General features: G+C 48.3%; 1 protein-coding gene across 5 annotated transcripts in view; it reads right to left on the bottom strand.

The window, feature by feature from the left end:
- ANKRD27 (ankyrin repeat domain 27) overlaps positions 1-13114 on the bottom strand; it is an 82201-nt gene that overhangs the window by 13358 nt on the left and 55729 nt on the right. For 4 of the 5 annotated variants that reach the window (XM_023229034.1, XM_023229037.2, XM_023229038.2 and 1 more), the window contains 4 exons: positions 10217-10276; positions 9984-10103; positions 6873-6917; positions 4946-5068 (listed from right to left, as the gene is read on the bottom strand). In XM_023229034.1, coding sequence (XP_023084802.1) covers positions 4946-5068; positions 6873-6917; positions 9984-10103; positions 10217-10276 — 348 coding nt within the window. The remainder of the gene's footprint in view (positions 1-4945; positions 5069-6872; positions 6918-9983; positions 10104-10216; positions 10277-13114) is intronic. The other variant, XM_023229036.1, reaches the window with a different exon arrangement.

Raw genomic sequence — 13114 nt, 5'->3', positions numbered from 1 at the left:
TACCACTGCACTCCGGCCTTGGTGACAGATCAAGACTGTCTCTCAAAAAAAAAAAAAAAAAAAAGTTTAGGCCGGGAGCAGTGGCTCATGCCTATAATCCTAGCACTTTGGAAGGCCAAAGCAGGCAGATCACCTGAGGTCAGGAGTTTGAGACCAGCCTGGCCAACATGGCAAAACCCTGTCTCTACTAAAAATACAAAAATTAGCCAGGTGTGGTGACATGCGCCTGTAATCCCAGCTACTCGGGAGGCTGAGGCAGGAGAATTGCTTGAACCCAAGAGGCAGAGGGTGCAGTGAGCTGAGATCGCGCCACTGCGCTCCAGCCTGGGCGACAGAGGGAGACTCCGTCTCAAAAAAAAAAAAAAAAAATGTAATTTTTTACTGCAGGCCCGGTGCAGAGGCTCATGCCTGTAATCCCAGCACTTTAGGAAACTGGGGCAGGAGGATCACTTGAGCCCAGGTGTCCCAGGCTGTTAGTGAGCTATGATTGTGCCACTGCACTCCAGCCTGGGTGACAGAGTGAAACCCCATCTCTAGAAATTAAAATTAAAAAAAAAAAAAAAGACCACCACTGGGCGAAGAAGATTTTCATTTAATCACAGACGTGAAGCAGTACAGTGTTGTGTCTTTTTGAGAAATTACAAAAGGAGAATAAGAGGTTTTAGAAGTGCAGGGAGCCTAAGACTTCAAGTTTCACAGTACTTTACTGTGTAATTAAAGTGGGAAAACAGGGAGGGGCAAAATAGCAAAAACGGCAGCAGCAGAGACGCAGCACGCTCCCCTCACCACACACAGGCACTGAGGGTCCGGGGGCTTCGTCACTTCCCACCAGATGCGAGGGAACACCATCTGCCTTTCTTATTCCGCGTTTTCATAGCCGCCCACCTTGGGGAAACTGTGTTCTGGACCATGTGCATCCAGAGGCAGGGGGCCAGGTCAAAAGGCGCACACCCCCAATGTACATGTTACCTCACAGCTGAAAAACGTTGTGAGGGAAAACTTCAGTCATTTTCGATATCCTCAGAGTCGCCCATGCTGAAGCTCTTTTTAGAAATGGTAAAATTATCCTACAATATAAAGGCTAATACCACTCTATCTATTTTGTAAAGTCAAATCCCTTTTCTTTTTTTTGAGATGGAGTTTCACTCTTGTTGCCCAGGTTGGAGTGCAATGGCACGATCTCGGCTCACCGCAACCTCCGCCTCCTGGGTTCAAATGATTCTCCTGCCCCAGCCTCCTGAGTAGCTGGGATTATAGGCATGTGCCACCACAGCCAGCTAATTTTGTATTTTTAATAGAGATGGGGTTTCTCCACGTTGGTCAGGCTGGTCTCGAACTCCTGACCTCAGGTGATCCACCCGCCTCGGCCTCCCAAAGTGCTGAGATTACAGGTGTGAGCCAGCCACTGTGCCCAGCCAAATTCATTTTCTTTTTTATTTTATATTTTATATTTTTAGTTTTTTAGAGACAGGGTCTTACTCTGTTGGCCAGGCTCGTCTCAAACTCCAGGCCTCAAGTGATCTTCCAGGGTGGCCCCCCAAAGCGTTGGGATTACAGGAGTATAACACTGAGCCCAGCCTAATTCTCTTAGTATGGGACATATACGTCTATAATTAGATAGCTAACACATGAATGCATGCTATGTATGCAATACCATTTACAACTGCTTGAAAGAAGATTAAATACTGAGGTGTACACTTAACACGACACAGGCAGGATCTGTATGCTGAAAAAAAAAATCACAAAATGTTGATGAAAGAAGTCAAAGAAGGCGTAAATACTTGGAGAGATATACCACGTTCATGAAGACTCAACATATGTTGAGTCAGATGATGTCATTTCTCCCCAGTTCATCTATAGGTTTTATGTAATTCCTATCAAAATTCAAGCAAGGTATTTTGTAGACATACAAAAGCTAATTGTAAAATTGATACGGCTCAGACCAGTCTGGGTATTATAAGAGTGAGTAAGTAAGTAAGTAGGTATATAAATAAATAAATAAAATTTACATGGAAAGGCACAGGCCACAGAATAGCCGAAACATTCCTGGCAAAGAAGAATAAATTAGGAAGAATCATTTAATCCAGCACTGAGGCTTACTACACAGCTACAGTCATCAAGACAGCATGGTGCTGGTTAGGATGGGCCCATAGATCAATGTAGCAGAACAGAGAACCCAGAAATCAATCCACACAATCTATAGCCAACTGAGGTGCACAGGCAAGTCACGCGAGGAAGGAGAGGCTTTTCAACAAATGGTGCTGGAGCAAGTGGACATTTGTAGGCAAGAAAAAAAAAAAGAAGAACCTCAACCTAAATCTCACACTTTGAGTAAATATTAACACAAATTGGATCACGGACTTAACTATACAACATAAAAGTATAACTTAAAAAAAAACAGGAAAAAGTTGGAAATCTAGAGCAAGGCAAAGAATTCTCAGAATTGATACCAAAAGTATAATCTATAAAAGGAAATATTGACAAACTAGATGTATAAAAACCTTTTCCTCTGTGAAAGCCCACGTGAGATTATAGACAAGCTGCAGAATGAAAGGAAATGTCTGCAAACCACGTATCTGACAAATATCCACATATCTAGAATATATAAAGAACTCTCAAAATTCAACAATAAAGCCAAAAACAAACCAATCAGAAAACGGGCAAAACACATTAACAGACATTTCACTGAAGAACATATACAGATGGCAAATAAGCACGTGAAAAGCTGTTCAACAGCATCAGCCATTAGAGAAATGCAAATTAAAGCCACATTGAGATAGTACTACACACCTACTGAATGGCTGAAACAGAGAACAATGACCACGCCCAAGACTGGGGAGGATGAGGAGAAACTGGATCACTCATACATCGCTGGTGGGCATGTAAAACGATACAGCCTGCTTGGGAAAAGACTGTCAGTTCCTTATAAAAATGAACCATGGAATTACCGTGCAATTACCACGTGACTCCGCAATTGCACTCTTGGGCATTTATCCTAGAAAAATGAAAACTTGTGTTCTTACCAAAACGTCTACTCGAATGCTTGTTCATGGCAGTTTTATTGATAACATTCCCCAAACCAGCAACAAAATACATGTCCTTGAACATTCCACATGAGTATATGCCACCATTTAAAAAATGGAATGCCAGCCCGCCACGGAGAAACAGACCTGATTCTATGCAACAACGTGGAATCAAACGGAGCGAACAAAGTCAGTCCCAAAAGGTCCTACGTATACTGTGTGATTACATTCATGTAACGTTTTTGAAGTGACAGGATCAGAGAAATGGAGAACAGGTGAGTGGTTGCCAGGGGTTGGGGATGGTGGGGTGAGCATGGCAGGTAGAGAGGTGGGTGTGGCTGTAAGAGGGCAGCTTGAGTGATTGGTCTTGTGGTGAGAGAAATGTGCTTGCAGGTGACGGAGACGTGCTGTGTCTTGATGGGGGTGATGGCTTCACAGATTTTACATCTGTAAAAGTTCACCAAATTGTATAAATACATAGACTTTACTGTCTGTGAATTATACTTCAATAAAGGATTTAAAAACCAACTCTAAAACACTGGCTAGAAAAAAATGGCGGGGTGGGTTTTAATTTAATCACAGATATAAAGCAGTTTAGTGTTGTGTCTTTTGGGGACATTACAAAACAAGAATAAGAGGCTGTAAAAGAACAAGGAGGCCAGGTGTGGTGGCTCACACCTGTAATCCCAGTACTTTGGGAGGCTGAGGTGGGTGGATCACTTGAGGTCAGGAGTTTGAGACCAGCCTGGCCAACATGGTGAAACCCCGTCTCTACTAAAAATACAAAAATTAGCCGGGCGTGGTGGTAGGTGCTGTAGGCCCAGCAACTCGGGAGGCTGAGGCAGGAGAATTGCTTGAACCTGGGAGGCAGAGGTTGCAGTGAGCCGAGATTGCCCCATTGCACTCCAGCCTGGGCAACAGTGCAACAGAGCAAGACTCTATCTTGGAAAAAAAAAAAAGAACAATGAGTATAAAAAAGTATCTTCTGTCACAGAAGATATTTTGAATATGACGGTGGATACATAAACCTACACATGTAGCACAACTGTACAGAACTAAATACACATACATACACACACACACACACACACACACTGAGAACAAGCAGAACTGGGGAAATCTGAACTAAGGTCCACAGATTGTATCAATGTCGATATCCTGGCTGTGATTCTGCACCATAGATTTGCAAGGATGTTACCCCTGGGGGAAGCTGGGAGAGGGTTTGGGGATTCCTCTGCACTTGGGGGAGAGTCCCCACGAAGACTGAACTCACTTGAGTAAAAGCAGCAGCAGAACACGCGTGCAGCTTCCCCGGAGGGCTTTAGGTACCTGGCAGGAGACCCTCGAGCATCTGTTCATAAGCTCCTGCCATGGGACTCAGGGGCCCAGATAGCAGCCAAAATGCTAATCACGGGGACACATTCCTGCTCACTTACCTGCTGCACAGGAAGCTGGCACTCGCCCTGGGCTAATGAGTCCCACCATATCTTGGGGAATACTTATTCACAGCCATGCAGTACAGTAATCATCTGGCTGAGAAACAGATAACTTTCCTGAGGGAAAAAGGAAGAATTTGCTGGCCACGAGCAGTGGCTCACATCTGTAATCCCAGCACCTTGGGAGGCTGAGGCAGGAGGATCGCTTGAGCCTCGGAGGTCGAGACCAGCCTGGGCAACACAGAAAGGCCGAGTCTCTACAAAAAGAAATGAATTAGCCAGGTGTGCTGGTGCATGCCTGTGGTCCAAGCTTGTCAGGAGACTGAGGTGGAAGGATCACTTGAACCCAGGTGGTTGAAGCTGCAGTGGGCCATGACTGTACCACTGCACTCCAGCCTGGGTGACAGAACAAGACCCTGTCTCAAAAAAAAAAAAAAAAAAATTGCCTACATTCTCCAACCTCCACCAATAGAAACAAAGCCGAACCTTCTGAGCTGGGGCACACTTGGGGCACTGGCACAAGGGGTGACAGAATTCGAGGTCTGCTGCACTGACAGTGTCCTCTGCATCCTCCAGGTCCTCCTCTGTCCACTCCAACAGGTAACGCACCTGGTGATGGAGAGTAAGGGAAACAGGAACACATCCTCAGCGTCTTCGCCGCACAGTATCTTAAACACACACCGTCAACCGTTCCCAATCAGGGCTCACACTTCCTTCCCCAACCCCACAGCCATTTATAACCGGCTTCTGCTCCCTTATGAAGCCTTCCTCAGTCCTTCCACTTCACAACTGATGCCAGAGATTCTTTTCTTCTATCATAAAAATGGGCAGGCAGATCAGTGCTGCCTCAGGGTGATGGCTTTAAAACTCTAGTCCTAGGGCTGGGCGCAGTGGCTTATACATGTAATCCCAGCATTCTGGGAGGCAGAGGCCAGAGAATCGCCTGAGTTCAGGAGTTCAAGGCTACAGTGAGCCATGATTACACCACAGCACTCCAGCCTGGGCAACAGAGCAAGACAGTCACAAAAAAAAGAAACCCACCCTGGTCCTAGGGCACTTAGTAAGCACCTCACTCCCTCCTCCATTAAAAGTGGAAGATATGGCCAGGCATGGTGGCTCACGCCTGTAATCACAGCACTTTGGGAGGCCTAGGTGGGCAGATCACCTGAGGTCAGGAGTTCAAGCCCAGCCTGGCCAACATGGTGAAACCCCGTCTCTGCTAAAAATACAAAAATTAGCCGGGTGTGGTGGTGCATGTCTGTAGTCCCAGCTTTTCAGGAGGCTGAAGCAGGAGAATTGCTTGAACCCAGGAGGTGGAGGTTTCAGTGAGCCGAGATTGTGCCACTGCACTCCTGGATGACAGAGCAAGACTCTGTCTCAAAAAAAAAAAAAGTGGAAGACACAGTCCTTTCAAGGGGCCAAAGGCAAGCCAGGGGAACCTGTCCCTCAGAATCTAAGGAAGGCTGTCTCCACTGTCCACTCATTTCACTGTCAGATGTGCCTAATGGTTAGGACAGACGCCTTCCCTTCAAGCCACGACACTCTCTCCAGGTGCCAGCCCAGGGCCGGCGGCCCCATCTCATCCAGACACCTGCTTATGACTCCTCAGAGCCCCAAGTCTCAGGCCCCCTTCCATAGCCCAGGAGTCCCAGCCGACCACAGCTTCCGCAGTGCCTCACAAACACCACTGGGCTCTGCCCTCGCCTCTCTATTTCCTCCTCTCCCCAAAACACTGCCCTCTCTTAAAACCGAGCTGCCCTCCTTGCACACTGGCTAGTGGGCCTGGGCTCTGAGCCCACACTCTGTGCCCTGGACATGGTCTCTGGTTTGGCAACGTCTCACCACACTCCTGGAATACGGATGTCTGAAAGGCAGGGCCCACACTTGCTATGTGCCTGTATGTTGATCTGCCTCATTACTTGTCAGGAAAATATAACATTGCCATTGCCAAATATGCATTAAACATACCACCCTCTGCACAAAATCGAAGAGTCCACATGGCCCAAAACTGAACTGGAGACAAGGAACACAGGTGGGTGGCTGTTTTAAGCTAGAACAAGCTTTTTATAATAAAAAGCACTTCTAAAGCTGGGCATGGTGGCTCACACGTGTAATCCAAGCACTTTGGGAGGCTAAGGCAGGAGAATCACTTGAGGCCCAGAGTTCAAGATCAGGCTGGGCAATATAGCGAGACCCCATCTCTACAAAAAATTTGTTTATGATTAGCCAGGCATGGCCACACACAACTATGTACCCAGCTATTCAAGAGGCTGGGGCAAGAGGATCGCTTGAGTCCAGGAGTTCAAGGCTGCAGTGAGCCATGATCACACCACTGTACTCCAGCCTGGGTGACAGAATAAGACCCTGTCTCTAAAAAATAATAATAAAAGAAAAGGCACTTCTAAAAACTCACCATTTCTAGATCTCCATCAGCAACTGCTCTTAAAAGTTTTTCTACCTTAATAAAAGGAACAAGAATGTTAGAAAAATGATTTCAGTAATAAAATAATGATAGAAATAATATAAACATTCTGAAAACCTATTGGCTTGATTTGTGGAGTTTTTTTTTTTTTTTTTTTTGAGACGGAATCTCGCTCTGTCGCCCGGGCTGGAGTGCTGTGGCCGGATCTCAGCTCACTGCAAGCTCCGCCTCCCGGGTTTACGCCATTCTCCTGCCTCAGCCTCCCGAGTAGCTGGGACTCCAGGCGCCCGCCACCTCGCCCGGCTAGTTTTTTGTATTTTTTAGTAGAGACGGGGTTTCACCGTCTTAGCCAGGATGGTCTCAATCTCCTGACCTCATGATCCACCCATCTCGGCCTCCCAAAGTGCTGGGATTACAGGCTTGAGCCACCGTGCCCGGCGATTTGTGGAGTTTTAACGTCTGACTTAGTATCTTATTTATTTATTTATTTATTTTTAAGATGGAGTTTCGCTCTTATTGCTCAGGCTGGAGTGCAATGGTGCCATCTTGGTTCACCGCAACCTCCACCTCCCAGGTTCAAGCGATTCTCCCGCCTCAGCCTCCCTAGTAGGTGGGATTACAGGTGTTTGCCACCATGCCCAGCTAATTTTTTTTTGTATTTTTAGTAGAGACGGGGTTTCTCCATGTTGGCCAGGCTGATCTCGAACTCCTGACCTCAGGTGATCCGCCCATCTCGGCCTCCCAAAGTGCTGGGATTACAGGCATGAGCCACCATGCCTGGCTGATTTAATATCTTGTAAACGTCTCCCTAAAACTGCTCAGAGAGGACATCCTAGGAAGTTGCTGGTGTGCACAGAACCCACTGCCATTTAGGGAATATAAACTGTAACTTTATCCACGTGGAAAGGTGAGGCCGTGGTTGCCTTGGAGAACAAGTCCTTCTTAAGACACCAGCCACCTCTATGATTTAGAAAAATACACTTAGCTGAGGGCAGTGGCTCAGCCTGTAATCCCAGTACTTTGGAGGCTATCCTTAGGAGTCTGAGGGTGCAGGGAGCTATGACTGTACCACTGCACTCCAACCTGGGTGACACAGTGAGACCCTGTCTCAAAAAAAAAGAAAAAAGAAATACTGAACTCAGCTCTCAATATCTGCTAGCTAGGCACCATGAGGGTGGACACCCCTCCCAGGGACAACTTCAGGTCTCTGTTAGACTTTGGACCATGTCTCTTGGCTGTCTCTGCTGTGGTTCTGCATGGAGCTAAGCTTACTTGGTCCTCCAAGAGCATGTCACGGCTTGCGGGTAGTGGGACACTATGGTAGGGTCAATGAGGGTCAATGACTCCTCAGAGCCCCAAGTCTCAGGCCCCCTTCCATAGCCCAGGAGTCCCAGCCGACCACAGCTTCCGCAGTGCCTCACAAACACCACTGGGCTCTGCCCTCGCCTTTCTATTTCCTCCTCTCCCCAAAACACTGCCCTCTCTTAAAACCGAGCTGCCCTCCTTGCACACTGGCTAGTGGGCCTGGGCTCTGAGCCCAGCACCCATGGCGGGGGCCATCAAAGGTGGTACATCCATTCAACAATCCACTTCTCGGCTAAAGAATGAGGTAGAACTAGCCAGGTGCAGTGCCTCACGCCTGTAATCCCAGCACTTTGGGAGGCTGAGGTGGGCGGATCACCTGAGGTCAGGAGTTCATGACCAACCTGGCCAGCATGGTGAAAACCCATCTCTACTAAAAAAAAAAAAAAAAAATTAGCCAGGCATGGTGGCGGGTGCCTGTAATCCCTGCTACTCAGGAGACTGAGACCCGAGAACTGCTTGAACCCAGGAGGTGGAGGGTGCAGTGAGCCAAAATCACACCACCGCACGCCAGCCTGGGTGACAGAGCAAGATTAGGTCACAAAGAAAGAAAAGAATGAGGCAAATCTATTGGGCTGACACTGAACAAACTCTAAAGTAACTTAAGTGGAAAAAATAAAAAGAAAAAGAAAAACAAAGGCCATCAATGAACTTGTGCAAACTGCAAGGTGGACACGTGTGTGAATGTCTATGTGAACTTTGCAAGAAGTCAGGAACAACGACATTAGGTTCTCAACAGAGGTGCCTGTAGAGCAGGGATGTAAGGCACAGAACGCTATGCAGACACTTTCCAAAATGATCTGAAATCAGACTGGGCACGGTGGCTCATGCCTATAATCCCCGCACTTTGGGAGGCCCAGGTGGGCGGATCACTTGAGGTCAGGAGTTCAAAATTAGCCTGGCCAACGTGGTGAAACCCTATCTCTACTAAAAATACAAAAAAATTAGCTGGACATGGTGGCAGGCACCTGTAATCCCAGCTACTTGGGAGGCTGCGGCAGGAGAAGTGCTTGAACCCAGTAGATGGAGGTCGCAGTGAGCCAAGATTGCGCCGCTACACTCCAGCCTGGGTGACAGAGCAAGACTCTGTCTCAAAAAAGTAAAAATAAAAATGAAAAATAAACACAGGCCAGGTGCAGTGGCTCATGCCTGTAAACCCAACACTTTGGGAGACCTGAGGTCAGGAGTTTAAGATCAGCCTGGCCAACATGGTGAAACCCCATCTCTACTAAAACTACAAAAACATTAGCTAGGTATGGTGGCACACCCCTGTAATCCCAGCTACTTGGGAGGCTGAGGCAGGAGAATTGCTTGAACCTTGGAGGTAGAGGTGGCAGTGAGCTGAGATTGCACCACTGCACCCCAGCCTGGGAGACAGAGCGAGACTCTATCTCAAAAAAATTAAAATAAACATAAAATGATCTGAAATCAGTGGACCTCTACATGACCTGACTTGTATTTTTCTGAGCCTATCCTCTCTCTAATACACAAACACACTCTACCACACTAATTGCTGCTCAGGGAGCAGCCCACGGAAGGGCATGCCTAAGTGCACAGCACTGCGAGATGCTGCTGGGCCTAGCTCGAAGGCACCGACCTCAGCCACCACAGAGCAACAGCGGCCCCAGCACAGGCGAGCAGGCTGAGAGGGCAGCCCTCATCAGGCCACGGCTCTTCAGCTGAACGCCACTGCCTGGGGCCAAGGCCTCCCCGTCCCCGTCCTCCCTCTGGAAGCCTCACCTCTCTGTAGTCCTTCTTGGTCTCCTCCTGCCTTGAGCCGGCTGACATGGAGGAGAAGCTGGAAGTGGAGGACTCTTGGCTGATGGAGTCCACAGAGCGCTGCGGGGACTGCACAGGGGCCTGTAGCCAGGGAGCCCCAACGAGAGAGAAGACAGGGCATAGGGTCACGTGAGGACCGGAGAAAGAACCCTTGGTCTCCGACGCAACCAACTCGCTCCGCCTGGCTGACTTACCTCGGATGACTTCTGCCTCCTCTCGAAGGACAGGTGATGGGCTTCCATTATAGACAGAATCTAGGGGGACAAAGGGGATGCCAACAGTACCCAATGAGATGGAGGTCGTCTCAGCACAGCCCCATCACCCACATGCCCCACTGCAGGCCTAGCTCCTCAGAATGTCAGTGCAGTGAGCCTTAGGTCATGTGGCCCAGCCGCATCCTTGGATGGCCAGAGAAACCAAGACCCAGAGCAGGTGCCAATTTACATAGGATCACACCAAAGTCGGGGCTTCCTCCCATCATGGCTCCCCCTGCCCCGTGGGAGGACTCAGGGCTTCCCATGCATGGACTCAAGGGATAAGAGAAGCCAGACCCGCATGGAGCCTGATAGGTGACTGCATCCAGCCCCCAGGCCTGTCTGTCCACAGGCAGGAGGTGTGGCCTTTCCTCCAGCACCCACAGGTCTCAAAGCAGGAACGGCTCAGAGCCAAGCCGAGAAGGCGGCCTCTCCTTTCCTCTGCAGATCTCCCTCTGGAAGGGCCTCTCGTAAACAAATACCACAGCAGTAGAACCCTCCTCCCAAGGCATCGCAATAGCCCAGGCCGTGGTGGCACTGCTCAGCCCAGTCAGCTCTGCCTGTCAGAAAGCTGCGACCTTTGCAGAAAGGTATTCAGAGGTACAGCCGAGGCCCCTGAAGCCAGAAGCAGGGATCTAACCCTTCACAAACTGCTTAACTGTACATCTTACACTGTGTCCCTACCACACACCAAAAACATAATTAAAAAAAAAAAAAAGAGGGAAGCTGGGCGAGATGGCGAGATGGTCCACATCTGTCATCCCAGCACTTTGGGAGGCGAGGGCGGGCAGATCACTTGAGGTCAGGCGTTCAAGACCAGCCTGGCCAACATGATGAAACCCCGTCTCTACTAAAAATACAAAAAAAAAAAAAAAAAAAAGTAGCTGGGCATGGTGATGCACACCTGTACCTTCCAGTTACAAGGGAGGCTGAGGCAGGAGAATCACTTGAACTCGGGAGGTGGAGGTTGCAGTGAGCCAAGATCATGCCACTGCACTCCAGCCTGAGTGACAGAGTGAGCCTCCGTCTCAAAAAAATAAAATAAAATAAAAATACAAAGAAAGATGAAGGCCAGGGGCGGTGGCTTACACCTGTAATCCCAGCACTTTAGGAGGCCAAGGCAGGCAGATCACTTGAAGACAGGAGTTTGAGACCAGCCCGGCCAACATGGTGAAACTCCATCTGTATAAAAAATCCAAAAATTAGCCAGGTGTGGTGGCGCATGCCTGTAGTCCCAGCTACTCGAGAACTGAGGTGGGAGGATGGCTTAAGCCCAGGAGGTAGAGGTTGCAGTAAGCTGAGATCGCACCACTGTACTCCAGTTTGGGCAATACAGCCAAACCTTGTCTCAAAAAAAAAAAAAAAGAGAGAACAGAAGTAAACTTTTGGAGGTGATGGATATGTTTATGGCATAGATGGTGGTGATAGTTTCATGGATGTCCACTTATCTCTGAACTCATCAAGTTGTATACACTGACTATATACAGCTGTGTGCCAATCATGCCTCAATAAAGAGGTTTCGAGAAAACAAAAAAAAAAAAAACAAATTCAAACTGTGCTACTCCCAGAATAAGATGTGAACAAACTGAAAGAACAACCTAGAAGAGCTGGAAGTTATAAAAGGGAGCCAGTAAAACATCAAAAGGCAGAAAGCTGGCCGGGAGCAGTGGCTCATGCCTGTAATGCCAGCACCTTGGGAGGTGGAGGCAAGAGGATCACCTGAGGCCAGGAATTCAAGACAAGCCTGGGCAACACACTAAGATCTCTATTACTTTTATAAAATCGTGTATTTCGGGGCTGGGTACAATAGCTCACGCCTGTAATCCCAGCACTTTGGGAGGCCGAGGTGGGTGGATCACCTGAGGTCAGGAGTTCGAGAACAGCCTAGCCAACATGGTGAAACCTTGTCTCTACTAAAAATACAAAAAATTAACCAGGCGTGGTGGCAGGCACCTGTAATCCCAGCTACTTGGGAGGCTGAGGTGGGAGAATCACTAGAACCTGGGAGGTGGAGGCTGCAGTGAGCCGAGGTTGCAGGGAGCCACTGCACTCCAGCCTGGGCGACAGAGCGAGACTCCATCTCAAAACAACAAAAAATTAAGTATTTTTGTAAAAAGGCAGACAGTCAGGCCTGTACAAAGGGGGCTCCCCTAGAGACCTGGATTGGAACAGAATCCCTCAGGGGACCCCCAAGCTGGGGTCTCCATTTCACAGGGACCTGTGCTTCCCCGGGTCAGTCTGCCACATGCCTGTCTTACAATGCCATTCACCAGCTCTGCTGCCAAGAGACGAGCGTGCAGAGAACTAGCCTCTGTGAGCCACCCCCAGTCCCCGTTGACGTGCAAGAGGTGAGCACTTCACCACATGCTCCCCAAACTATGTCTCCAGAAACCACTACCAGAAAAAAGTAAGTTCATTAACAAATTATGTACGAAAGAAACCATACTCAATGATGTCCAGAACTAGCCAAGTCAGAATAAAGATTCTAGGCATTGAAGGTGAAGCACCGGGAAAACAGAGTTCCAACACATCTTGCTCCCTCCCCAGTTCCTGCCTCTGAGGACCCTCGTTTCTACCCACTCCATTTGCCAATAAATCAATAGCACTCAGCAGCCAGAAAAAACTCTGCCTGCAGCAGCTCCTGGAACAACCATGAGAAAAATGCCCACTCAAACCAAAAATAATATAAATCAGTAAAACCCATTAACGATGAAGTCCCACATGCAGCAGAAAGGGTGCAAGCCAAGTTCTGCCCTCAGGCACTAATGCATAATTTGTCTATGAGGCCAAGACCTAAGCTACGGACATCGATCTTCTTTCAAAGTCATCTTGCCGCTC

The sequence above is a fragment of the Piliocolobus tephrosceles genome, chromosome 21 (assembly GCF_002776525.5).
Source record: "Piliocolobus tephrosceles isolate RC106 chromosome 21, ASM277652v3, whole genome shotgun sequence".
Lineage (NCBI taxonomy): Eukaryota > Metazoa > Chordata > Mammalia > Primates > Cercopithecidae > Piliocolobus > Piliocolobus tephrosceles.
This window is presented reverse-complemented; position numbering and strand designations above follow the sequence as displayed.